This window comes from Malus domestica, chromosome 14 (assembly GCF_042453785.1).
Source record: "Malus domestica chromosome 14, GDT2T_hap1".
Classification (NCBI taxonomy): domain Eukaryota; kingdom Viridiplantae; phylum Streptophyta; class Magnoliopsida; order Rosales; family Rosaceae; genus Malus; species Malus domestica.
Window position 1 is genome coordinate 8357494 of NC_091674.1, and position 25544 is coordinate 8383037.

The 25544-nt window shown below is 39.8% G+C and overlaps 1 protein-coding gene and 1 long non-coding RNA gene across 2 annotated transcripts; one reads left to right on the forward strand and one right to left on the reverse strand.

The window, feature by feature from the left end:
• Window positions 1-9133: 9133 nt before the first annotated feature.
• On the forward strand, window positions 9134-11588 carry LOC103454448 (disease resistance protein RGA2-like). Its single transcript, XM_070811697.1, has 2 exons — window positions 9134-10766; window positions 10861-11588. Exons 1-2 carry the CDS (start codon window positions 9134-9136, stop codon window positions 11586-11588), a joined length of 2361 nt encoding a protein of 786 aa, XP_070667798.1.
• Window positions 11589-12273: 685 nt separating this feature from the next.
• LOC139191320 (uncharacterized) lies at window positions 12274-24502 on the reverse strand. The gene is made up of 3 exons (XR_011575334.1): window positions 24183-24502; window positions 23430-23710; window positions 12274-12494 (listed from the first exon to the last, which is right to left on the reverse strand). It is a non-coding gene; the product is annotated as an uncharacterized lncRNA (long non-coding RNA).
• Window positions 24503-25544: the final 1042 nt, after the last annotated feature.

Genomic DNA, 25544 nt, shown 5'->3' on the forward strand with positions numbered 1-25544 from the left:
GAAAACTGAGTATGTTGAGAGGTTTGGTTGCAGATGCATTTTCAGCAATGAGAGAGAGTTAGGAGTTTTGGATGTGTGCCTTGCCATGGAGGATGAAGGTCGACATATATAGGGATTTCCCCAATAACAGGTAGTGGTGTGGATATGACTTTGTCATCCATGCTTGTCAGCAACAGTGTTGTAGTTGGAATAGTGAAATTCACGTATTTTCAACTCTGTAAGAGATATTTTGACAAAGCTACACGTGATATCCGAAAAGCTAAGATTGCGTCTGAAAAATGTTGACTAACTTTATGCAAGGAAATCCGGCTTTTGAAATTCGGAGAGCAATGTCTCTTCGATTTTTGAACAGGTAGCCATGTTGCTTCTTCTTTATAAAGGTATTGATTGTATTCAAATTTGCACACTTTGAAGATTTACCATTTGTGAGAATTGTCTCTGCTGTATTTCTGAGATTTCACTATATCTAACATTTTTCTTTCATCAATTTCTAAAAAAGGCTTGCCCATTTAACATTTGCTTAAATTTGAGTCTTATGACTGATACAGATGAGCCGTGTCATGATAATATATGGCGTCCATCATTCTTGTCTTCAAATGGTCCTCTTACGGTTGGAGACTATGTGATGAAGAATAATATAACCGCTACAGTAGTAGTTAGGAATCTTCTTACTCCAAAGGATAACAGAACCCTTTCAAACCGGTCTGATGAGGCAGCCGTTCAAGACTTATTGGCTCTCAGTGTTCAGTGTGCTGGCTCCATTTCTAATATGGGCCAACACCTACTTGCTCGAACTCGCCAAGTTGAATCATTGATAACTGAGGTGGCAAGTCTTAAACAAGAGATCAGAGGGCTCAAGCACGAGAATAGAGTGTTACACATGCTTACAAATAATTACTCAATGAGCATGAAAAGAAAGCTTGACCAGCTGCTGGAATCTGAAAGTCGGACTCAAAGTGACAATCAAAGGTTCGATGCTTTATTCCAAAGGCATGTATTGCCTTCGCCATCCGGAGTTTTACCAAGTATTGAGGCTCGACATAATCAACCTCTGGTGCTTCATCTTTCTGGGGTACTTTCGAGCACTGAGGTTTCACATGAGCAACCTTTGTGAAGGCTTCCTCATGTTTTTATGTGTATGTACATGTCTGTAATTTCTCAGAGATATCAATATGTAAACTTTATTTCATTCAATGTATTGTTTCAAATACAATAAAGCATATACTTCACTAAGATGCGGTACTTTTGGACCAAATATCAATTCATCTTCTCCCTCACGAGGATGAATGATTTTTCTTAGTGTCTAAATATTAATAACCAGAGTGTTCAACTCATGATCTTCAATCCATATGATTCTTTAATATCATAAACATCATGGATAAGATTCGTGTTGGCATATTGTTCGATTTGCAGTTCGAGACAATATTTCTCTCAACACTTTATAATCTCTCTTGACTCTTCAGGAGTTCCAATTTAATAATATCAAGAGATTTTAGTATGTTGCAACAATATCATAATGATAGTACTCATTAAGGCAATTTATATCATCCATTGATATGGAGTACATAATTTACGCTTTCGGAGGCTTACTTCAAGCAATCTGAATCCTTCATGGATTTTCAACACTTCATGACACATTCTCCTTTGGAATTTATACAGAGTAATTTGCTCCCATGTATATTTGAGGGATTTACTTACGGAGATAAGATGTGGGTGACTCATAACCCTTTGTATATAATTCTTCATTTATAAGAACTCATTTACATGAGTATAATTTCAGGTTTCAATTAGTAACCTTATGTCATATCATGTAAGTGTATTTCACTGTATTACAAATGCTCATATGTAACCTTCTAGGTTCAACATCTTTTAGCTATTTGTGTTGTATTCAAGTAGATAAGTCCATTTTTCCACACTCTTACAAAATTGTAATGAAATTACCTTTCTCCATTTTTGGCCAATAAATTTTGTTGACGGAAAAAAATGGGACTTGATATCAACATAGCTCATTGATGAATTTAGTAGCTACTTGTAAAAACCAACATTACCATTGGTTATCATCAATATGTGATCCCTTATTCTCATGTGCATGCATATGCATAAAAGCTTTTCATTTCTTTGGATATCCATTGCCTCTTCAAGGGTATTACACTATCTCTTCCAGGATAGTCATGGTTTAGAGAATGCAGATCATAACCTCCTCTTGAGCGTTATAGAGCTTGGATTTTAATCCCTACTTCGGGAGTTGAGTCATTGGAACCTATACGTCTATCATGCTTCATGCATGAGACATCAACATTCCCATGTCCGCAGATTGTCCTTTCTGGGACGTGTATTCATGCGGCGACTGTCATGCTTCTGACATGCAACAATTATGCTTCGGGAATGCAATAATTTAGCAGTGTTATATTCTTCTTCTTTCGAATGACTGAAAATTTTGAGTCTGAGAGTTTGCCACGCTTCAGGTGTGCAATAGATAACTCATTTTGTTGCCATATTATTTTGTCCAACAAGAACATCAATTCTTGTAGGCACATTTGTAGCAAATATATGTGATTTTATCACTTTCATTGCATCATTCAATTATTCTTACTTCATTTTCTCATTGATTGCTTCGTGAATCAAAATAAGACAAATTCTCTTCATTCTTCCGGAACGATCTTTTCTCATCATAATTCTGGAATGATATTTTCTCATTGTTCTTTTGGAACGGTATTATTTTCTCCCCCTAACAGCAGGAAAATTGTCTTATCAAAATGACAGTCTGCAAACCATTCGGTAAACATATCCCTAGTAAAGGGTTCTAAATATTGAATGATAGATGGTGAATCAAATCCAACATAAATTCCCAGTTTGTATCGATGCCTTATTTTAGTACGTTATGACAGTGCAATAGGCACATAGATAACATAACCAAAAACTCGTAAATGTGTAATGTTTGGCTAATGCCTAAACATGAGTTGTACTGAGGAATATCGATGGTTGGTAACTGATCTCAACCAAACTTAATAGTGAATTATGTAAAATGGCATGTCCACATGTAGAAAACTTGCAATTTTGTTTTCATGAGCAGAGCGCGGGTAATCAATTTCATTCGCTTAATAAATGTTTCTGCTCAACCATTTTGGGTATGGACATGAGGAACATGATGTTCAAAATCAATGCCCAATGACATGCAATAATCATCAAAACTTTGAGATGTAAACTCTCCAGCAAATATGCATTATATCATCATTTACATAAATCAAGAAACTTATGGTCCTTATTTAATAGCCTATGAATTGGGATTCTCATGGCTTTTATTACAATTAAGTTGTGGCACTTTGGCTCTTCAAACTTAAGGTACTCATCAAGGAACTTCATGTCCAATCTTGAGGATCTAGGGACTTCATTCTTGATCTTTTTGCACGATGGAACTTCGAGTCTAATCATTTTATGTGATGATGATCAAGAAACTTCTAGTTCTGATCTGATCAAGGAACTTTGGGTCTAGTATGTACTTATCGTAACAAAAGAAGTACAATAAATAAATTAAAGCAATATGCGGTAATTCCAGCCATGGTAAATAAATTTCTTTTAAGTAAATAAAGCTTGTGACAAGGGCTTTGAATCAACACCATTCACATAAATATCAAAGCTTTAAAGTAATGGGTAATAATTCTACCCACTGTAGATAAACAGAACTTGTGATAGGGCTTTAAACCAACACCATGCACATAAATATGCAAAAACAAATGCAATGATTAAGTCATCATCTTTTGCTTTTTCTTTTTCTTGGTCTGCCATTTCTTTCGTTTGATTCCTTTTATTTTTATTTCACAGTTCTGAAGTCATTTTGGTCACTCAGGAAATAATAGTAACAATAAGTTTCAATTGGAGTTCCTCCTCCGGTGAGTTTCGAAAGAGTCGAAACGGTTCCCATAAGTTTTGAAGTCAAGAGTGTCTGCAACTTATGAGAAGATTAAACTGTTAGATTTAGCTCAAATTTTAGTATGATATGGATAAGAGGATACCGAACAACTTTTATGAAAAAACAATTTCGATCTGAGCTACCAAAATGAAGTTTTGGTACTCATAAGGTGCCTGTCCAATTTTCAGCGGAAATTGGAAACTGGTTTGTTATTTCAGGCATCTGCGATGATCGAACCGTTGGAATTTTCTAAAAATTTTATATGTTGTAGGTACTGGGCGGATGAACAACTTTGAAGAGAAAGTATTTCGATATGAGGTCTGCAGGTTAGAGTTCCGAGGTTGTTTACATGGCTGTCAGATTCTATACGAATTTTTTAGTCTGTACCCTTTTGCTTCTGCAAAAGATGATATACAGTCATACAACAATATATATATATATATATATATATATATATATATATATATATATATATATATATATATATATATAGTTACTTCAAGAAAATTAATTGTACAAAGATTTTAAGATGAAATGAAAAGATTTTCTTATCTGTGAGATTTCAGCCGACAGAGGTGAACATGATCTACGGTGTGTGCAATGGAATGAATGAAACAATACACAAAATTTACGAGGTTCCTCTATAGTCAGTGTGCTTGTAGTACGTCCTCATGGCAGCAGTGATGCTTTTATTTATAATCTGAAATAATAAGATTACAAAGACAACTCTTTGTATTATCTCTTCTCTTCTTCCTCTCTTCTTTCTTTCTCTCTCAGCCATATGGCTTTTTGTTTCTCTATATATCTGTTATCCTCCTCATCAATTTTATAGGCAAAACTTTAGACAAAGTTGCAATGGGAGGACTGCAGAGTAGGATGAGTGGGATTGTAGTGGGTTGGCCATCCGCACATTGAATGGCTTATAATATTACAACATCTTAAACTTTAAACTTAATCTCATTTTTTTCTATAGTAAAAATATCGTCATTTTGCCCCTTAAAATTCAATTTTTGCTCAACGTTATCTAGATTCCGTCTATTCCGTCAAAATATGAAAGTATGTGCTAATGTGGCTTGTATTAAAACTTAAGAGAGAAGGTTATTTTGGTAAAATTATCATGTCTTCTTTCTTTTCTTCAATTTACTTCCATTGCCAGTCGAAATCAACAAAAAATTGAGCCCCAAATCCATGGATGTTGATGCTCACGACTTCACATTGCCGTTCAAAAGTCAGCTTTAAATTTGTTTCCAACTTTTAATTTTTTTAAATATAACAGCTCAAATCTAATTTAATCAATTTTAATGGCAAAAGTAAAGATCCAATGGCTCAAACTTAAATCTAACGGTCAAAATAATATTATTAATCAATCAAAATCAAATCGACACCAAAACTCTATGAATACCAATCCATGAAAAGTTCAATTTTCTCAAAAGGTTTGTAATTTGAATTTTTTTTCTTACATCAAAATGTTCGTAAAAATAAAACAAAACAGATTATACAAAAATTAATTCCACAAAATCCTAGACAAAAAAAAAAAAAAAAAAAAAGAAATCAATGAAATACAAAATTTTAACAAATTATAAAGTTGGAGGTGGGAATTATAGGTCCACTACCGTTGGAGGAAAAAACTGCCTAACCTCATATTTATAGAGGAATAGTTCAAAATGCGGGGCTAAAATATGAGATTTCAGACCCTTGGGTTGGAGATAGGGATGACAATTCTAACCATTAAACTCGATAACCGTGGATAACCGCCCGAATGGATTGGATTTGGGTATGAAACTTCGGGTATATTTTGGATATAGGGAAAAACCGTGAATAATATTTAGTTATGATTTTGGATATGGTTATAGGTGTCCCTAATCCGTATCCGTTCCCGAATCCGAACTGAATTATATATAATATAATTATATACATATAATAGTATTTATAAATAATATAATTGTATTATATATAGTGTGTGTATATATATATGTATATATTTATTATTCACTCAATCCATTACCTTGAGAATACAAAAGTTGAACTATGTGAGTTGCATTTTGTGGGTAAGTTAAAAAGTTTTGATATGAATCAAAATCTACGAGAATCCAAACCAATAGTACTTATAGGAGATATCAAACATCAGCCAACATTATCAATGTTTAGCTTTAATTTTTATGCTCCACAAGATCCATTCATTAAATCATTTTATATAACAAACATATAATGATGAAATTAATATTTACTAAATTATCATGAGTCAATTGAACAAATATATTTTTTGTATTGATGAAGATGGGTATAACTGTTAACCAATGCGAAATTCGCTACCCGATGAGTATAGTTATGGATAATACCCGATGGTTAATTAGTCGTTATGGATATGGTTAATTTTCGTGGTTATAAGGATGGATATAACATTTCCGTCTCTAAATCAAACTGTTGCCTTCCCTAGTTGGAGATAGCCTAAGCAGAAAGGGAAATCTTACTGCACCTTGTTCGCGTCAGGAATTTCCGTCGGGGATGTTTCCTGGTCGACGAGCACACAGCTCCCCGGGAGGTTGGCGCCGGTTGAGGGCTGCTGTCGGGCTTCTGCTTCACTGTCGGGCTTTGTCGGGCAAGTCTCGTCGGGCAAGACTCTTCGGGCAAGGCTCGTCGGGCAAGGCTGAAAGAGAAGGACAAAGTTAACTTTGAGAGGTGCCTTTGTGGGGCCTTAGGTATAGGCATTGAGGCTCACAATCAAGGTTAACTTTTAAGTGCTCAGGCGTGCCACTGCCATCTTTAGTATGGCAGATGTGAAATGGATGTCGTGTTAGTTATAACAGGTGCCTTTGTGGGGCCTTAGGTGTAGGCCTTGAGGCTTCCTATCAATAACTAAACCAGTGCTCGAACACATCATATTTGTTCTTGTGAATGCATGAGTCTTATAACTATTATACTTCTAATTACCCGAGTTCGAGAGGTAGAATGAACCCAAATAGGTGCCTTTGTAGGGCCTTAGGTGTAGGCCTTGAGGCTTCCTATTAGAGTTCGTTCTTATACTCAAACGTTCTATACCGCAGAACGGAATGAATCCAAATAGGTGCCTTCGTGGGGCCTTAGGTGTAGGCCTTGAGGCTTCCTATCAGAATCCTTCCCATGCTTAAGCGTTCTATGATAATCATAATGTAATAGAAATAAGACTAAGAGGTAGGTCGATTACTTGCGCCCCAAGTAACTTCGGACTTCTCGTTTATCAAGGATTGTCGTGGATGGGTTAAGTCCACATAAGGTTCTTTTTTATGCCTTGAGGCCAAGGACTTTTAACTAATTAGATTTACATGCCCGAGGGCTTAGGACTTGGATCTGGTTTGAACACTGAAGATATATTCAAATCGGATCCAAGTACTGAGAAAGCCTTTTAATAGTCATCTTGCTAGAAATAACTTGAATATAACTGGAAGTATACAACATATTGCTAGGCTAATGAATGAAAAGACAAAAACAAAGAAGGTCGGGCAAGGTTTAACCTTGTCGGGCAAGCCTGGTCGTCTTGCAGGTTCCTATCTTTGTTGTTTATCAAGGGTATGAAAGCTTCAGGGAGAGAGAGAGATTTACAAAAGATGAATCGATACTACAGCAAGGTTGAACAAGGTAGCAGAGCTATTATAAGGGTTTAAATGAAGGTTTATCCCGCGAGGGATGAAGGCTTGGGCTGACTACAACTTCGTTTTGAAGGCAAATCTGGCTTTGAGCAGAGTTTGTGCTTGCATTTGTTTGTTTGATTGAGTGTCCTTATTCCTGGTTTCTCTTTCTTCTTATATAGACAACTCGGCTTGGTCTCCTGTAGCAGCAACCTTGCCCGAATGCGGTTTGAAGGGTGATGACTCATCAACTATTTTACATGTACTGCCATCATAAAGTACTTTATGGGCTATGTAGCTGGTCAGTCTATACCACTTGGCCTTTGGGTAGGTAAGCAAGTGGTCTTCATGAGCTGTACCAAGTCAGAAAAGGCCATTTCTGCTTTCTGGGCTTTGACTGGGCTTCGGCTGTCTTTCCCTTCGGGCCTCCTTTTGGGCCAGCTCCTTTCTTGAGCCCAAAGTTCAAGTTTTGATCCAAACACACCTTTTTTTTTAATCCTAACCGTTGCATTAAGTAAATTAAAAGCCTTGCAAAGGGTAGAGTGCAGAAGAAAAAAAAATAGGAGTGAATCATTTTCCAAGAGAAAAATAAGTGACTCTCTGTTAGTAGGAACGAACCTTTGTTCCTTTTGTCAATTTTTCTTTAGTCGACTATATTGTCAAACCAAACACCTATGGTAGGAGAAATTCTTTAGTTAAGATGACTAGACCAAGTGATTAATTGACATAACCCACATCGGAGGACGAGACCAAAATACTAGTAGGAAGTAACTCAGTCGGAATGAACTAATCCGAAATGCGATCGAGTGAGAAACTCATTTGGCAGCCAAAAAAAGAACTCCTGTAGCTGATTTTTGTTACAACCACACCAAGCTTTTGAGTAAAAACTACATTGGTTATATCAACTCATGTTCTTGTCACTGCATCTGTAGCACGGATCTCAAAGTAATCATCCAGGCTGTGTACAGTTCCATTTGCACAAATTTACGAAACCCATATATATATAGTGTGTGGCTTTATTGAACCATATTCATCTTTTTTTTTTCAATACAAATGAATATTTTAATGATTTTGGATTTATCTTATTTTTTTGCAAGAATGATTTATGAATGATATACTAAAATATAGATGATTCGGATCGTTGAAAATATTACAAAGTAGACCCTACAAAATGGGTGTCAAACTATGTGTCTAAAATGAATGTCAAAATATGTGTCTAAAGTGAGGGACAACATGTGGTGTTATTCCACAACTTTTTTTAACGATCCATATGTATATATGCATATAGTGGGCGTGTTGGGACAAAATTGAGGTGAGTTAATCATATTTCTTGTGTGTTAATACATCTAAGCAAAATTTTAGGTGAACTCGTAATGTTCTTGGACAACTCAATTTGTTATGACAAGAAACCAGATGGAACTGGGCTGTTAGACCCACCTTGACTACTTACAGTCCATTGCTTTTTTACGTACCTTATCATAAGGAGGCATCATCATTATCTTTCATACTATATCGTCCATTGCTTTTCTGCATACCTTATCATAAGGAGGCATCATCATTATCTTTCGTACTATCTCAATTCCCCTGCACTTACCTCATCAAGAAAGAAAGAAAGAAGATGGATGACCTTGCATTTTCGTTGGCAAACAGACTCATTGAAAAGCTCATCTCCATTGCTTCTGAGGAGATTTGCTTGGCGTGGGGCGTTAAAGCGAATGTGCAGAAGCTTGGACGCACCATGTCGACCATCAAAGACGTCCTCTTGGATGCCGAAGAGAAGCAAGCACATAACAGTGAGCTACGCAGTTGGCTACAACAACTTAAAGATGTGTTCCTTGATGCGGAGGATCTGTTGGACGCGTTTGAGTGCGAAGCTTTGCGAAGGCAAGTGGTTCATGGCAGTGGCACAAATAGAAAGGTACGCCATTTCTTTTCCCGCTCTAATCCAGTTGCATTCCGCTTGCGAGTAGGTCATGGAATTAAGAAGATAAGAGAAAGGTTACATGAGCTTAAAGACGATAAGAATTTTGCTGATCATGGGAGGGAGAATAGGAATACGACCCACTCCTTTGTCCGTGCTTCGGAGGTTATTGGTAGAGAAACAGAAAAAAATAAGGTTGTTGATCTTCTAATGGTACAAGGCAATGATCATCAAAGTGAGGATAATGGGAATGTATCTGTTATTCCGATAGTGGGATTTGGAGGTTTAGGGAAGACCACACTTGCCAAGTTGGTGTACAATGATGAGAGAGTCGTTGGGAGTTTTGAATTAAGAATGTGGCAGTCTGTGACAGTGGACTTTGATGTTACTAGATTGACAAGAGAGATCCTCGGCTCTGCATTAGGTACGAAGATCAGTGAAGGGTCGTCTCTGGATCAGTTACAAGAACAACTACGAGACGCTTTAAAGGATAAGAAATTTCTACTTGTCTTGGATGATGTGTGGAACGAAGATTGTATCAAATGGAGCGAGTTGAGAGATTTGTTGATAGAGGGGGCCAAGGTGGGAACTAAGATTTTGGTGACGACACGGAATATCTCAGTTGCTTCAATCATGGGGACAGTTGGAAACATAAATTTAGACATTCTCTCTTTTGAGGATTGTTTGTCTTTGTTTGTAAAGTGTGCATTTAAAGAAGGACAAGAAAGACATCATCCAAGCCTTTATGAAATGGGAAAAGATATTGTAAGAAAGTGCGGAGGGGTTCCCTTAGCTGTGAAAACCTTAGGGAGTCAACTTTACTCAAAGACTGATGAGCGTCAATGGAGATTGATTAGAGATTCTGAGATATGGGAACTAGAACGAGATGGAGTTGGTCACATTCTACCAGCTTTGAGAGTGAGTTATACTCAATTGCCCTCTCATTTGAAACAGTGTCTTGCTTCTTGTTCAATTCTTTCAAAGAATTACATTGAATTTGATAGCAGGGAAGTGATCAATCATTGGATGGCACATGGAATCCTTGAATCTCGTGATCATGGGAATATGGAGTTGGAAGATGTTGGTGAGCTATATTTCAAAGAGTTATGGGAGAGATCTTTCTTTCAAAATGTTAATGATCACATTTTCTTCTATAATTTTGATATGCATGATCTCATCCACGACCTTGTACAGTTAGTCACACAAGGTGAGAGTTTTACAGTAGACTCTGCATGCACCAAAGGCATCCCTGAAAATGTTAGGCATCTTACAATTTTGGAAATTGGCCAAAATGTTTCAACAGCCTTGCAAAAGTTGAACAAAGTGCGAGGTACCGAGTTGTATAACTATTGATGGATCCTTCCTCTGCACATGCATTTCAAGATTCAAATATCTGCGGGTGCTTAAGTTTGTCAATGTATCAGTGGAAGTGTTGCCAAATTCCATTGGTTCTTTGAAGCATTTGAGAAGCCTGGACTTCTATCAAAGTGAAGGAATCACCGAACTACCCAATTCATTTTGTGAGTTGCAGAGCTTGCAAAGTCTGAGTCTCGGTGGATGTGTGAATCTTGAAGTGTTGCCTAGAGACATGAGGAAGTTGATCAGCCTTAGATACCTTGAATTAACCACAAAACAATCAAGTTTTCCAGAGAATGGAGTGGGATGCTTGACATCACTTCGATATCTTTGTATTCAGGATTGTAGTTATCTAACGTGTTTGCCGCATGATACGAGTTATCTTGCGTCATTATGCACTCTGACCATACTTAATTGTAAACAACTTGATTTGGTGATGGAAAACTATCAAGTAATTCCACTAAGGCTCAAAAAATTGGGGATTGTAGGATTCCCACGAATGGTGGCATTGCCTGAATGGTTTCAAGGAGCCACAAACACACTACAAGACTTGGTTATTGGGGATTGTGAGAATTTGGAGGCATTACCTGGGTGGTTGACGAGTTTCACATCGCTTAGAATGGTTGGCCTCAAATCATGTCCCAAACTGTTGTCTTTGCCAGAGAAGATGCATCGCCTCACTGCCTTAACAACACTTAGAATCAGAAAGTGTCCTGATCTGGAGAGGAGATGCCAGCGCGACACAGGAGAAGATTGGCCAAAGATTTCTCATGTTCCAAATGTTGATTTTGAATAGAATCATGGGCACTGTCTTTAATGCCTCTCAGTTTCTCTGTTTGTGTTTGTGTTTGTTTTTGTATAGTCTAATATTTTCTTGTTTTTGGGTTGCTTGTATTTTGTTCAGGTCGATGTAAATTGTGTTGATTTATTATTTCAGTAGATTTAAGCATGCGTGCAAACGTGTGTTTTTTTTTTTTTTTTTTTTTTGCTTAGATGCGTGCAAACATGTTGGTTTATTGGAATATTACTCCATTTCATTCAACCTTTTCTTACATCAGACTCCTTCCTTATCAGTCATACTTTCAGTCAACCTTACTTCACTATTTTGCTTGACTAGTTGTTTTTAGGAAGCTCAAGTTTTTCAGAAGCGGTATTCACCGATTAGTAAATCCGACGGTAAGTGATTTCACCATCATCAAACTAGGCGAAAGTATCCAAGGAATTCAGCATTTAATTAGGCATATACAAAGCCGTTCCATTGTTACAACTGGTAGTTAAAGCTTGGCCATGGCACAGGGGGCTTCCCTTCTAGTTTTTGGTTGACCACAAGCTTTAATTATGCAAATCAAAAGCTTCACAAACAGAAGCTGCAGTTTTTGTATATGCGAAATCGAATTCTCAGAAGCACTACAGAGAAAGGAAGATGCAGCTGGAAATGGAATGAACTAATCCCAAATGCAAAGCAGTAAGTAAATCAGTCGGAAGCCGGAAAAAGATAGGGCTTTATATATACTAGGTCCAGCTGACAAGAGAATTACCATACATTAAGGGAAGCTAGGAAAAGAAGAACTCCAGCTGATTTTCTGTTACAACCACACTAAGCTTTTGAGTAAAAACTGCATTAGTCACATCAACTCCTGTTCTTGTCACTGCATCTTCAGCACGGATTTGAAAGTAACCATCCAGGTTGTGTACAATCCATCTGCACAAGTTTACTAAACCCATGAAAAATAAATTCACTTCTGTTGTGCATTACTCGCCACCTCACTTGGCAAATAGCTTTTAGAAGTTCAATGCCAGAACAAAAAAAAAATAGAAGTTATAACAATCGACAATAAGAAGCATGTTGCACCTTTCAGCTACTATCTAAAAATCAACCAATTTTCTTAAATCTTATCTGACATTACTAAAAGAGAAAATTAGATTGAGTCACCCTCTTAATCGCATAAACACGAAACAAAGGAAGTTCTAAGAAATGACAATCCAAAATCAAGAATCTGATACATCTTAAGAATTAGATAATGGTTCTCACGTGACTGATGTAGCTCGTTAGGGAATTTATACAAAACGATTCTTCTTTCAATCTAAACAGAACTTATAACAATCGGCCACAAGAAGCATGAGCTTGGCATGAACCTGAACACAGGCAAGTTATGCACCATCCAGCTACTTAGAAGGAAATCACATATGAGGCTCAGTTTCAATCCTTATATGGCATTACTATAAGAACAAATCATATTGGAGTTACCCTCTTGATGGCAAGAAAAAAAAACCAAAGGGAGTTCCACACATTCATTATTTTTTCAAGAAGTGACAATCTGAAAAACAAGAATCAGATACTTTTGAATGAGGAATGGTTTCATCTAAAGCATAAAGAAGAACAAGCAAGGTATTGAAGGCTTATGATATATCTCCTCCCTCTACCTTCCCTTCATGTAGAAGTCGAATTAGAGCAACCATCAGGAAAGATTACAGTTATTTGGGACAGAGAGAGCAGAGATCGATGTTGGACTCGAAAATGTGTCTCGTGTCTCTCACATGACACCACTAAACGGAAATTTGGATGAAATTCTCTCAAATCCAATGACAGTGTTATTTGACTGTCTTATGTTAGTTAAGGGGGTAAATCGAAAAAAAAAAAACAGTTCCAGGGGTAATTGGCAGCCTTGTGACAGTTTGGAGGGGTAATTGGCGGTTTACCTGTTCGCGTCAGGAATTTCCGTCGGGGATGTTTCCTGGCCGACGAGCACACAGCTCCCCTGGAGGTTGGCGCCGGTTGAGGGCTGCTGTCGGGCTTCTGCTTCGCTGTCAGGCTTTGTCGGGCAAGTCTCGTCGGGCAAGGCTTGTCGGGTAAGGCTGAAAGAGAAGGACAGAGTTAACTTTGAGAGGTGCCTTTGTAGGGCCTTAGGTGTAGGCCTTGAGGCTCACAATCAAGGTTAACTTTTAGGTGCTTAGGCGTGCTACTGCCATCTTCAGCATGGCAGATGTAAAATGGATGTCGAGTTTTAGTTGTATATATGTATATATTCGAGAAACCGTGTTAGTTATAACAGGTGCCTTCGTGGGGCCTTAGGTGTAGGCCTTGAGGCTTCCCATAAATAACTAAACCAGTGCTCGAACACATCATATTTGTTCTCATGATTGCCGGAGTTTTCTAACTATTATACTTCTGATTACCCGAGTCTAAGAAGTAGAATGAACCCAAATAGGTGCCTTTGTGGGGCCTTAGGTGTAGGCCTTGAGGCTTCCCATCAGAGTTCATTCTTATACTTAGACTCTCTAGATCGCAGAACGGAATGAATCCAAATGGATGCCTTTGTGGGGCCTTAGGTGTAGGCCTTGAGGCTTTCCATCAGAATCCATTCCATGCTCAAGCGTTCTATGGTAATCATAATATAATAGAAATAAAACTAGAGGGTAGGTCGATTACTTGCGCCCCAAGTAACTTCGGACTTCTCGTTTATCAAGGACTGTCGTGGATGTGTTAAGTCCACATAAAGTTCTTTTTTATGCCTTGAGGCCAAGGACTTTTAACTGATCAGATTTACATGCCCGAGGGCTTTGGATTTGGATCTGGTTTGAACACTTAAGATATATTCAAATCGGATTCAAGTATTGAGAAAGCCTTTTAATAGTCATATTGCTAGAAATAACTTGCATATAACTGGATGTATACAACATATTGAAAAGACAAAAACAAAGCAAAGAAGGTCGGGCAAGGTTAAACCTTATCGGGTAAGGCTGCTCGTCTTGTAGGTTCCTATCTTTGTAGTTTTGTCAAGGGTCTGAAAGCTTTAGAGGGATAGAGAGAGAGATTACAAAAGATGAATCGATACTACAGCAAGGTTGAACAGGGTAGCAGAGCTATTACAAAGGTTTGGAGGGAGGGTTATCCCGCGAGGGATGAAGGCTTGTCCCGAGAGGGATGAAGGCTGACTACAGCTTTGTTTTGAAGGCAAATCTGGTTTTAAGCAGAGTTTGTGCTTGCATTTGTTTGTTTGATTGAGTGTCCTTATTCCTGGTTTTTCTTTCTTCTTATATAGACAACTCGGCTTGGCCTTTTGTAGCAGCAGCTTTGCCCGAATGCGGTTTGAGGGTGATGACTCATCAGCTATTTTACATATAATGCCACCATAAAGTGCTTTATGGGCTGTGTAGCTGATCAGTTTACACCACTTGGCCTTTGGGTAGGTAGGCAAGTGGTCTTCATGAGCTGTACCAAGTCAGAAAAGGCATTTTCCTGCCTTCTGGGCTTTGACTGGGCTCTGACTATCTTCCCCTTTGGGCCTCCTTTCGGGCCAGCTCCTTCCTTGAGCCCAAAGTTCAAGTTTTGATCCAAACAGTGCCCCTTCAATTAATGTTAAGGTTGGAATCCCAGGCGCCATCATTGATTGAATATCCGCATGCGTGTATCTCAATCTTTTGGAACTTCGTGTTTCCTAGACAAGATGAAGGCAACCACGTGCCCCTTGCGCTTCTCACAACCTCTGAACTACCCTCTGGTTTTCTATAAATTCTGGCTCGGAATTTCTTCTGTCAAGCCATCAAATCCTCTTCACTCTTTTCTTCCATCTTCCTCGAGCGTTCAGAAAATGGGTTCCTTAGTCTTTGAGTAGGGTTTCCTAAAACTTCCTTTCCGTGAGAAAAAGGGCTTTCATCAAAGAACTGCTATCTCCAACACCCTTGGTCGAACACCCCGCTATCTCCAACATCTTTGGTCAGGTGGTTTCCTCTCGAAGGTTTGTCTCCCTGCTTGCTGCGGTGATAAATCGGGCTTGACCATCACCTACGGTGATGGCCCTGTCTGAGGATTCTCTACCAGGCCCATGTTGGCCGCACAACCCGATCACCTGATCGGGTTCCATCGATGAAGACATCGGAAAATCAGCTGAAGATACCATTGCATCCAGGAGGAGAATTGATTGTAATACGTTGGCTTTGAATCTTTTGTAAATTTCATCAATTTTTCGAAATGAAATATACATTATCTCAGCAATTCTTGTATTTCCATCTTCTTGAATGTTTGATAAATACACAATGCATAATGATATCCTGAAGCTTGCTTTACCTCGCATCCTCTTCGATATAACAATCTCTGACATCCCACAACGTAGGACAATATTTCTTTAAGAATTTAACGTTAATGGGATGTTTATGTTTGTTTCCTTCAAGGTCCGCCAGGTAGTATCCCCCTTTATCTAAAACACGACTAATAATGAAAGGACCTTCCCATGTTGGGCTCCATTTTCCAAAGCCCCTGAGCTGAGCTCCTAGAGGGAGGATTGTCTTCCATACTAAATCCCCTTCCTTGAAAGATTTCATCTTCACCTTTTTGTTATAAGCTTGGGCAACAACTCGCTTTCCTTCTTGAATCTGGTTCAAAGCTTCAATTCGGGCGGCATCCAAGTCATCAATCCCTTGACACATGGCTTCGATATACTCTTCACTATGCAACTCAAACTGACTTTGAATTCTTACAGAACTTACGTTGATTTCCACGGGGAGCACTGCATCTTGCCCGAAAGTTAAAGCATAAGGAGTTGTTCCTGTTCCTGCTCTCTTAGAAGTTCTGTATGCCCATAAAGTGTTCCCCAGATTTTCATGCCATTTTTCTGGACTATCAATCACCATCCTTTTGATAATGTTGACCAGGATCTTGTTGCTAGCTTCTGCCTGACCATTTGATTGAGGATAGTACGGATTGGACTGGATCATCTTTATTTTGTACTTGCTTGTAAATTCCTCAACTTCTTTTGAAATAAAAGATGGCCCACGATCCGTTACTATGGTCTCGGGCACCCTATATCTGTGCAGAATCTTGGTCTCGATAAAATTCTTGACTATGGCTGAGTTTATGGTTTTTACTGCTGATGCTTCCACCCACTTGGTGAAGTAATCCGTTGCTACAATTATGAAGGTATGCCCTTTACTAGAAGCTGGATAAATTTGCCCGATGAAGTCCATCGCCCATCCTCTGAAGGGCCAAGGCTTGACCACTGGATTTAAAGACACCGAGGGCACATGCTAGAGAGGTCCGTGCCTCTGACATTCTTCACAACCTCGGGCATAAGACTTGTAATCTTTTTCCATGTCAGGCCAGAAATAACCATACCTCCTAAGCAACCATCTCATCTTCGTTCCAGCCTGATGTGCTCCACATACTCCTTCATGTACTTCGGCCATTACCCTTATGGATTCTTCTTGGCCCAAGCATTTCAATAGTAGCCCATCTAGAGTTTTTCTTAGCAAGTTCTTCGCCCATAAGACATACTTGGTTGCTTGCTGTCTATCCTTCTTGCTTGTAGGTGAATAAGGATCCTTCAAATGATGAACGATAGGTGACCTCCAATCTTCTATTTCGGCCTCCAATACCATTATATCTAGACTGAATCCCCTTTCTAAGATGGAAGGAAGGTTTCTTCTTTGGATCTCGACATCTACCCCATATTTCCTCTCTTGTATTGGCACTTCTGAGGCTAGTTGTGCCATCTCGTTGGCCGCTAAGTTGGATCCTCTGGGAACATGATTGACCGATATCTCAGAATCCCAGAAACTCAATAATTGCGTAGCTGCCAAGTAATACCTTGCCATGGTAATATGTCTGCACTTGAACTCCCCATTTAACTGGTTTATTACTAACTCTGAATCCCCAAAGACCTCTACCTCCACTGCCCCTAGATCCATCAAGATTTCCAGACCAATAATTAAGGCCTCATACTCTGCCCGATTATTAGTATTTCCTTGGTAGTCCAAGAGAAATGAATAATAATGATAAACTCCATGAGGGCTTACAATTACAATTCCCGCTCCTGAAGCCTTCTGAGTATGGGACCCATCGAAATACAACTTCCAAGGAGTGATCCAGAGACCAGCTACTCTTCTTATCTCTCACTGGACCCAGTCTTCTTTGCCCGAAATATCTTCTCTTGGCGGGATCCAAATGCTAATAACCTCTAAGCTTCCCAGGATATTGATCACCTCACTTGGAGATTCTTGATGCTCGGTCAGGAAGTCGGCAATTGCTTGACCTTTGACTGCCCTTTGGGGTACATACTGAAAACTGAATTCCGATAATGCTAGAATCCATTTCCCAATCCTTCCTGTGAGCATTGGCTTTGACAACATGTACTTTATCACATTCGTCTTGGCGATGATGTGCACGTGACAAGGTAACATGTAATGCCTTAATTTACTGGCAGTGAAATATAAAGCCAAGCATAATCTCTCTACCGGGGAATACCTTGTCTCTACCTCGGTCAGAATTCTACTGAGGTAGTATACTGCCTGCTCCTTCCCGCCTTCATTATTTTGATCTAGCAAACTCCCGATTGACTTTTCAGAGGCAGAAATATACAGCTTCAAAGGTTTTCCCCTTTGGGGTGGCACCAACATTGGTGGAGAAGTTAAATAGGCCTTGATGCTATCAAAGGCCTGTTGGTGTGGTGGTCCCCATTCGAAGTTCTCTTTATCTTTTAATCTTAGTAAAGGAGTCAGCGGCTGGATCTTGCCTGCTAAATTAGCAATGAATCTCCTCAAGAAGTTAATTTTGCCCAGTAACCTCTGGAGTTGCACCTTGTTGGTGGGTGAAGGTGACTCCATTATTGCCCGAGATTTGTTCTTATCTACTTCTACACCTCTTTGATGCACCAGGAATCCCAAGAAGTTGCCCGCTCTTACTCCAAACGCACACTTCTTTGGATTCATCTTCAATTTGTGGATCCTCATCCTTACTAATGTCTGTTTGAGATCTTCCAGATGCTGTTCTTCTGTCTTGGACTTCACCACTACGTCATCGATGTATACCTCTATTCTTTGGCCAATCAGATCGTGAAAGATGGCATTCATTGCCCTCTGGTAAGTTGCACCAGCGTTCTTGAGTCCGAATGGCATGACCAGATATTCATATGCCCCCACATGACCGGGACACCTAAAAGTTGTTTTATGTATATCTTCTGGAGCCATCTTTATCTGATTATACCCGGCATTCCCATCCATAAAAGATAGGACTTTATGCTTTGCTACTGCATCTATGGATAAATCGGCCATTGGCATAGGATACTCATCCTTTGGTGTAGCGCCATTAATATTTCTGTAATCCACACAACATCGTACCGCTTTTGTTACAGCTTTTAAAACGGGTACAATGTTGGCCAACCACTCCACATATTTGGCTGGTCTAATAAAGCCAGCTTTCACTAGCCTTTCAATCTCTTATTTGACATTTTCTTCTATCTCATTTGACATCCTCCGTGGTGCGTGCTTGACAGGTTTATATCCTTCCTTGATGGGCATTCTATATTCCACCAAGGTTGGATCTAACCCTGGCATCTCGGTATAATGCCAAGCAAAACAGTCTTTGAATTCTTGCAAAAGACAAATAATCTTTGCCCGATCATCAACCCCCAATAAACCACTGATCTGTATTGGTCTCGGATCCTCCTCTGTTCCTAAATTAATAACTTCCAGAAGATCCTGGACTTCTGGTGGTGGCTTATCCGGTTCTGTACACAAAAATTCGACCAGCTCCGGGCTCTCGGGCAAGTCGTCTGGTCCGTCTAGATCATATATGCACTCGGCCATTTGAATGGCCCTATCCAGTTCTTCTCTGCAAGATTCCTCCTTGGTTTCATGCTGGCTGGTTGAAGTTTCCCCATGCCATTCATGCTCTTCCCTGTCCAAGAGCTCACTTTCTTGTCTTCTTCCCTTCCCGTATACCAGCAGTCTTTTAATCAGGGATCTAAGTGCCATTACCTGATCTCTCTTCTTTTGTCCAGTCATTGATGGAATAGGGGATTTGGGAGGATACAAGGTCTATCCCACTTCTCTCTAGTAAAGAGCATTCATTGTTCCAAAAGCTTTTGGGCCGTCACCTTGGTAGGGCGGCCGTTCTCGTCAGCTCCTGAACAATTCAAGATTCCTACATTGGGGTTGTAGAAACTTGCTTCCGCAACATTGGCTGTGGGGAGAAATGGCCGTGATTCGGCCTCTACCATCTCCCAAAAGCCTGGTCCTTCTGTGCCCGCTTCATGATAAACAGCCACTTGTTGATGAAGAGTGGAGGGTATGGCCAAACTTTGGTGGATCCAATCTCTTCCGAGTAAGGCCCCATAAGTGGAAGTGCAGTCCACCACAAAGAATGCCAACATTATCTGTTTAGATCCCAAATTCACTTCTAGAGGTAATATCCCATGAGTTCTGGTGATAGCGCCTGAGAAGCTAGAGACCGTGAGGTCTGTGGGAATAAGGTCATCCGTGCCTCTTCCTATTTTCTTCATCTGCTTGGCTGGCAACACATTAACAGCTGCTCCTTCATCAATTAGAATTCTTTTGAAGGGTACACCTTCTAAGTGAGCTGTAACATATATGGGTTTCAGATGATTAGCCAACGAGCCGTTCGGGCGACTAAACACCATTTCGTCTGTGTAAATCCTTAGATGACCACCTTTGGATGCTTCTGAAGATTCAGCCTTGTCCGAGTTTTCTTCTTCAACTACCTCTACATTGACATGTGCCATCATTGGCTCAGTTGTCAAGTAATCACCCTCCATAGTAGCGGGTTGATCAGGTCTGGCACCAAACGTGGCGGACAATACATATGTCATGTTGATATGGAAATTATTAGGCTCTGGCGGACTTTCTTTATTGCCCCCAATCTGGTCCATAAATTCATCCAACCAGGCCATCGCATCAGCTGGAAGTAATGGTTCTGGTGCCCCCTCCTATTGCTGTTGATTCATGCCCGCATACAGTGTTTGTTTTGGAACTTCACCAAAAGGATCCACTAATGGCAGAGAAGGTGGTCTCATTTCAGATGAAATAGTTCCAGCACAGGTAGGACCTGGCTTCCACCCAGGGGTTGGCACCATGATTAGATCTTCTTGAGCTCTCCTCAAGATCCTATACTTCCCAGGGTGTTGGCTCTGCGGCACGTGATTTCCCTCGCCTTCTGTCTTGCTGTTGGCCTTTTCCACCTCTTTCTTACTTCTCCAACGGAGCTGACTACTTCCCTCAGATGCTGTTTTCTCCAACTTTTGATTTTTTGAGGCTTCAGATGTTGTGGGGGTCTTCAAGGAATTCATGTAGGCTTTGTGCTGCCTTTGAACCCTCCTGACCATGGAGGCTCCCATCGGTTTGGTAGGCTGTCCGTTCTTCCCGACTACATACCATTTTCGCCCGAGGTGGGCAGGATTTCCTTTTCTAACAGGATTGGTCATGCTATCAATCCTCTTGATTTCCCTCCCCATCTGGCCACATTGAGGATGATCTGCACCCCTTCGTATTTTGGCCTCCATGTCTTCTGCTTCATCAGAAACTTCATGGTTTCGAAATACTTCTGACAAAGCTTTGGGTTGGGAATCACCTCCGAGTCGTTGAAAGACGCTCCGGGAAATGTCCTTTTTTGTTGCCTACTTAATCTTTTCGCGGGCTTCTCTTCTGACTTCTTCTTCCTTTCTCCTGATCAGTTCATCATCGATGAGGATTCCAGCCGGGGGAATTTCGAGCTCACACTCGCATTGGCACTTACTACACATAACCATCCCCTTGATTATGGCTGCTTTTGGATATCCGGGTTTTTTAATCACCCCTCCTGTAAGTTTTTCAGCCAATCTTTCCTCTTCTGGTTCCCTTGTAATTCTTTCTTTTCCCTTCTCAACCCATATCATATTGATCATATTTACAGGGGCTTCTGTGAAGGGAACTACAGGTTTGGTCATCACCAACTCTTCTGGCTGGCTGGCTCTACGTCTCTTTCCTTCGGGAGGAACCAAGTCTGTATCATTTCTGGAGCTTGTGGAGGCTTTCTCCAATCTTTGTAACATTTGTAATAACGTGGTTTGCACATCTTCTGGCATTTTAACATATATCTTCGGATCAAATGATTTTTGTCCCACTGGGCGTGCCAAAACTATGTTCGCGTCAGGAATTTCCGTCGGGGATGTTTATTGGCCGACGAGCACACAGCTCCCCTGGAGGTTGGCGCCGGTTGAGGGCTGCTGTCAGGCTTCTGCTTCGCTGTCGGGCTTTGTCGGGCAAGTCTCATTGGGCAAGACTTTCGGGCAAGGCTGAAAGAGAAGGACAAAGTTAACTTTGAGAGGTGCCTTTGTAGGGCCTTAGGTGTAGGCCTTGAGGCTCACAATCAAGGTTAACTTTTAGGTGCTCAGGTGTGCCACTGCCATCTTCAGCATGGCAGATGTAAAATAGATGTCGAGTTTTAGTTGTATATATGTATATATTCGAGAAACCGTGTTAGTTATAACAGGTGCCTTCGTGGGGCCTTAGGTGTAGGCCTTGAAGCTTCCCATAAATAACTAAACCAGTGCTCGAACACATCATATTTGTTCTCATGATTGCCGGAGTTTTCTAACTATTATACTTCTGATTACCCGAGTCTAAGAAGTAGAATGAACCCAAATAGGTGCCTTTGTGGGGCCTTAGTTGTAGGCCTTGAGGCTTCCCATCAGAGTTCATTCTTATACTTAGACTCTCTAGATCGCAGAACGGAATGAATCCAAATGGATGCCTTTGTGGGGCCTTAGGTGTAGGCCTTGAGGCTTTCCATCAGAATCCATTCCATGCTCAAGCGTTCTATGGTAATCATAATATAATAGAAATAAAACTAGAGGGTAGGTCGATTACTTGCGCCCCAAGTAACTTCGGACTTCTCGTTTATCAAGGACTGTCGTGGATGGGTTAAGTCCACATAAAGTTCTTTTTTATGCCTTGAGGCCAAGGACTTTTAACTGATCAGATTTACATGCCCGAGGGCTTAGGACTTGGATCTGGTTTGAACACTTAAGATATATTCAAATCGGATTCAAGTATTGAGAAAGCCTTTTAATAGTCATATTGCTAGAAATAACTTGCATATAACTAGATGTATACAACATATTGAAAAGACAAAAACAAAGCAAAGAAGGTCGGGCAAGGTTAAACCTTATCGGGTAAGGCTGCTCGTCTTGTAGGTTCCTATCTTTGTAGTTTTGTCATGGGTCTGAAGGCTTTAGAGGGATAGAGAGAGAGATTACAAAAGATGAATCGATACTACAGCAAGGTTGAACAGGGTAGCAGAGCTATTACAAAGGTTTGGAGGGAGGGTTATCCCGCGAGGGATGAAGGCTTGTCCCGAGAGGGATGAAGGCTGACTACAGCTTTGTTTTGAAGGCAAATCTGGCTTTGAGCAGAGTTTGTGCTTGCATTTGTTTGTTTGATTGAGTGTCCTTATTCCTGGTTTTTCTTTCTTCTTATATAGACAACTCGGCTTGGCCTTCTGTAGCAGCAGCTTTGCCCGAATGCGGTTTGAGGGTGATGACTCATCAGCTATTTTACATGTAATGCCACCATAAAGTGCTTTATGGGCTGTGTAGCTGATCAGTCTACACCACTTGGCCTTTGGGTAGGTAAGCAAGTGGTCTTCATGCGCTGCACCAAGTCAGAAAAGGCCTTTTCCTGCCTTCTGGGCTTTGACTGGGCTCTGGCTATCTTCCCCTTTGGGCCTCCTTTCGGGCCAGCTCATTCCTTGAGCCCAAAGTTCAAATTTTGATCCAAACATTACCGTTCTCCAGTCTACTAATTATAACTACTGACGATTTCACCATCATCAAACTATACGCAAGTATCAGATGAATTCAGAACTTACCCTGCGCAACAACTGATGGTTGTAACACTTAGAGTGAAAAAAGGCAGCAACTGCTGACAGCAAAGGGGCTTGAAAAGGTCGCCATCAGCATCCAAACAATATATGTCTTGCATGATACAAATCGTACATTATTCTAATATATATCCTACAATGACACCCCAAAAAGTGCCAGAGCCATTGAGACCTATGATTTTCCAGGTTTCTAAGTAAATACCAAGTAGGCCATCCAAGCAGCTTTTCCACTGATCAAGGATTGCTCCTTCAAATTAATCATGCCCGAACTGCAACAAACGAAGACAAGTGCTAAATTCCAGAACTGAAAATATCAAATTAAGCATAAAATTAAAATGTTCTGAATTCAAGCACAAAAACCAATTCAACTAAAGCCATTGTCCACCACGAAGTTGATTTCAGCATCAAAGATTCCCTTTAAAATAGTCATTTGAGATCCTCAACGGTAAAACTACTTTCGTAAAATGACAATCACTTATTCATTTATACGATTATGGCCTCAGGTGAATCCATTAAGTACTCAAAGTAACTGACACTAAGAGATGAGACTTGGTTGAACCGATAAAATAGAAGCACTCCTACAAGCAATAGGAATCGGCAGATTCGGCACACAACTAAAATACCTCTTATATTAATGTGGAAAGACAATTCAAACAAAACTGATATCACCGAGAAGTTCAACTAAAGAAACTTCAGGTAGAATTGAGAAATGAAAAACAACTAGATTGACAACTCACTTGCCTTGAAAGTGTCAGATAGCTGCTTTGACACAACCGGTGCTGCATCAGCGGGCCTGCCAGGCCTAACAGTTGGAGAACAAATTGTAGGCATGTGGAATTCAATAGCCGGAAATTGAAAAGGTTAAAGTGTGGACAACCATTTAACACTCAGACTCGAGAGACACCCACATTAAAGGTTATTGATACAAACTTCAGTTTCAACACTCAGACTCGAGAGACACCCACATTGAGAAACATAGTAAATACCAGATTGTTCTTGAAAACACTGAACTTTAGGAATGAAGATTGGGAGGGGAGGGGAAGACAAAAAAAACTAAAATTGACAGACCCCGTCTTCAAATTTCACAAAAAGGAACAAAACCCAGTAATGTAAAAACATTTGTAAGCTGACACCCCGGAGAGGAATTTGAAGCCCCTGCTTATTAAATGCAACAGGTTTGGTTTTTGTTTCTTTGTTCATTTTTCTGATGACGTATAAATTGTAGCAATGGTCCTTTAAATAAATAAGGTAGGTTTTATATGATCATACCCGTTTGAGCTATCAACTTATACAGAGCCTTTATCTAAAGAGACCTCCATGTTGTTTAAAAAGTAAAGACTACTTGTGAGGCTCATTATACGTTGAACTTTAATGATTATAATTGTTTATGTTTTTGTCTTCATTCATAGATTATTGTTAATCAGTTCAATCCAAAACTATTCACTTATTTGATTGTCATGTGAAATTTCTATGTTTTTTAGAACATAGCGTTCATCAATTTTTATGAACTCAATTAGCTGTCTCAACCGTTTCCGATTTGGCTAATATTTTGCAAGGATGATCTTTTGTCTTTGTAGTCTTTTGGGTTTATGATTATAATGTGCAAAACTTATTGCCATGCCATCTTTACAAATCTAACCCTAATTGCCAACTAGGATTAAATTACTGATGTACCCTTCCATGTCAACACATTTCGTTACATTTTGACAGAATGGACAGAATCTCGGCAAAGTGAAGCAAAATCTAGTTTTAAAGGCAAAATGGCGATATTTTTGTTCTAAAGAGAGTGGAATTAAGTTTGAGTTTCATAAGGCATATCAAATATAAGCCTAAAAAATTTGAACTTGAACTGCATTCCGGGTCGGGATCAGTGAGCTTTACCTTTTGGCCGTGCTGGGTTTGGTTGTTGCCGACCGATGAGGTGTGTGGAGGAGCAACATGGATATTGAACTTTGTATTTTCTCTAACAACAACAACCAAGCCTTGTCCATTTGTTTGTGTTTGATAACAAAGGCAAGAACAAAAGTGAGACTGGTGTGTTTCCAAAAAAATTAAAAAAAATAAAAAATAGAAGAAGTGAGACTGGCCTAGGCTTGTTTCATC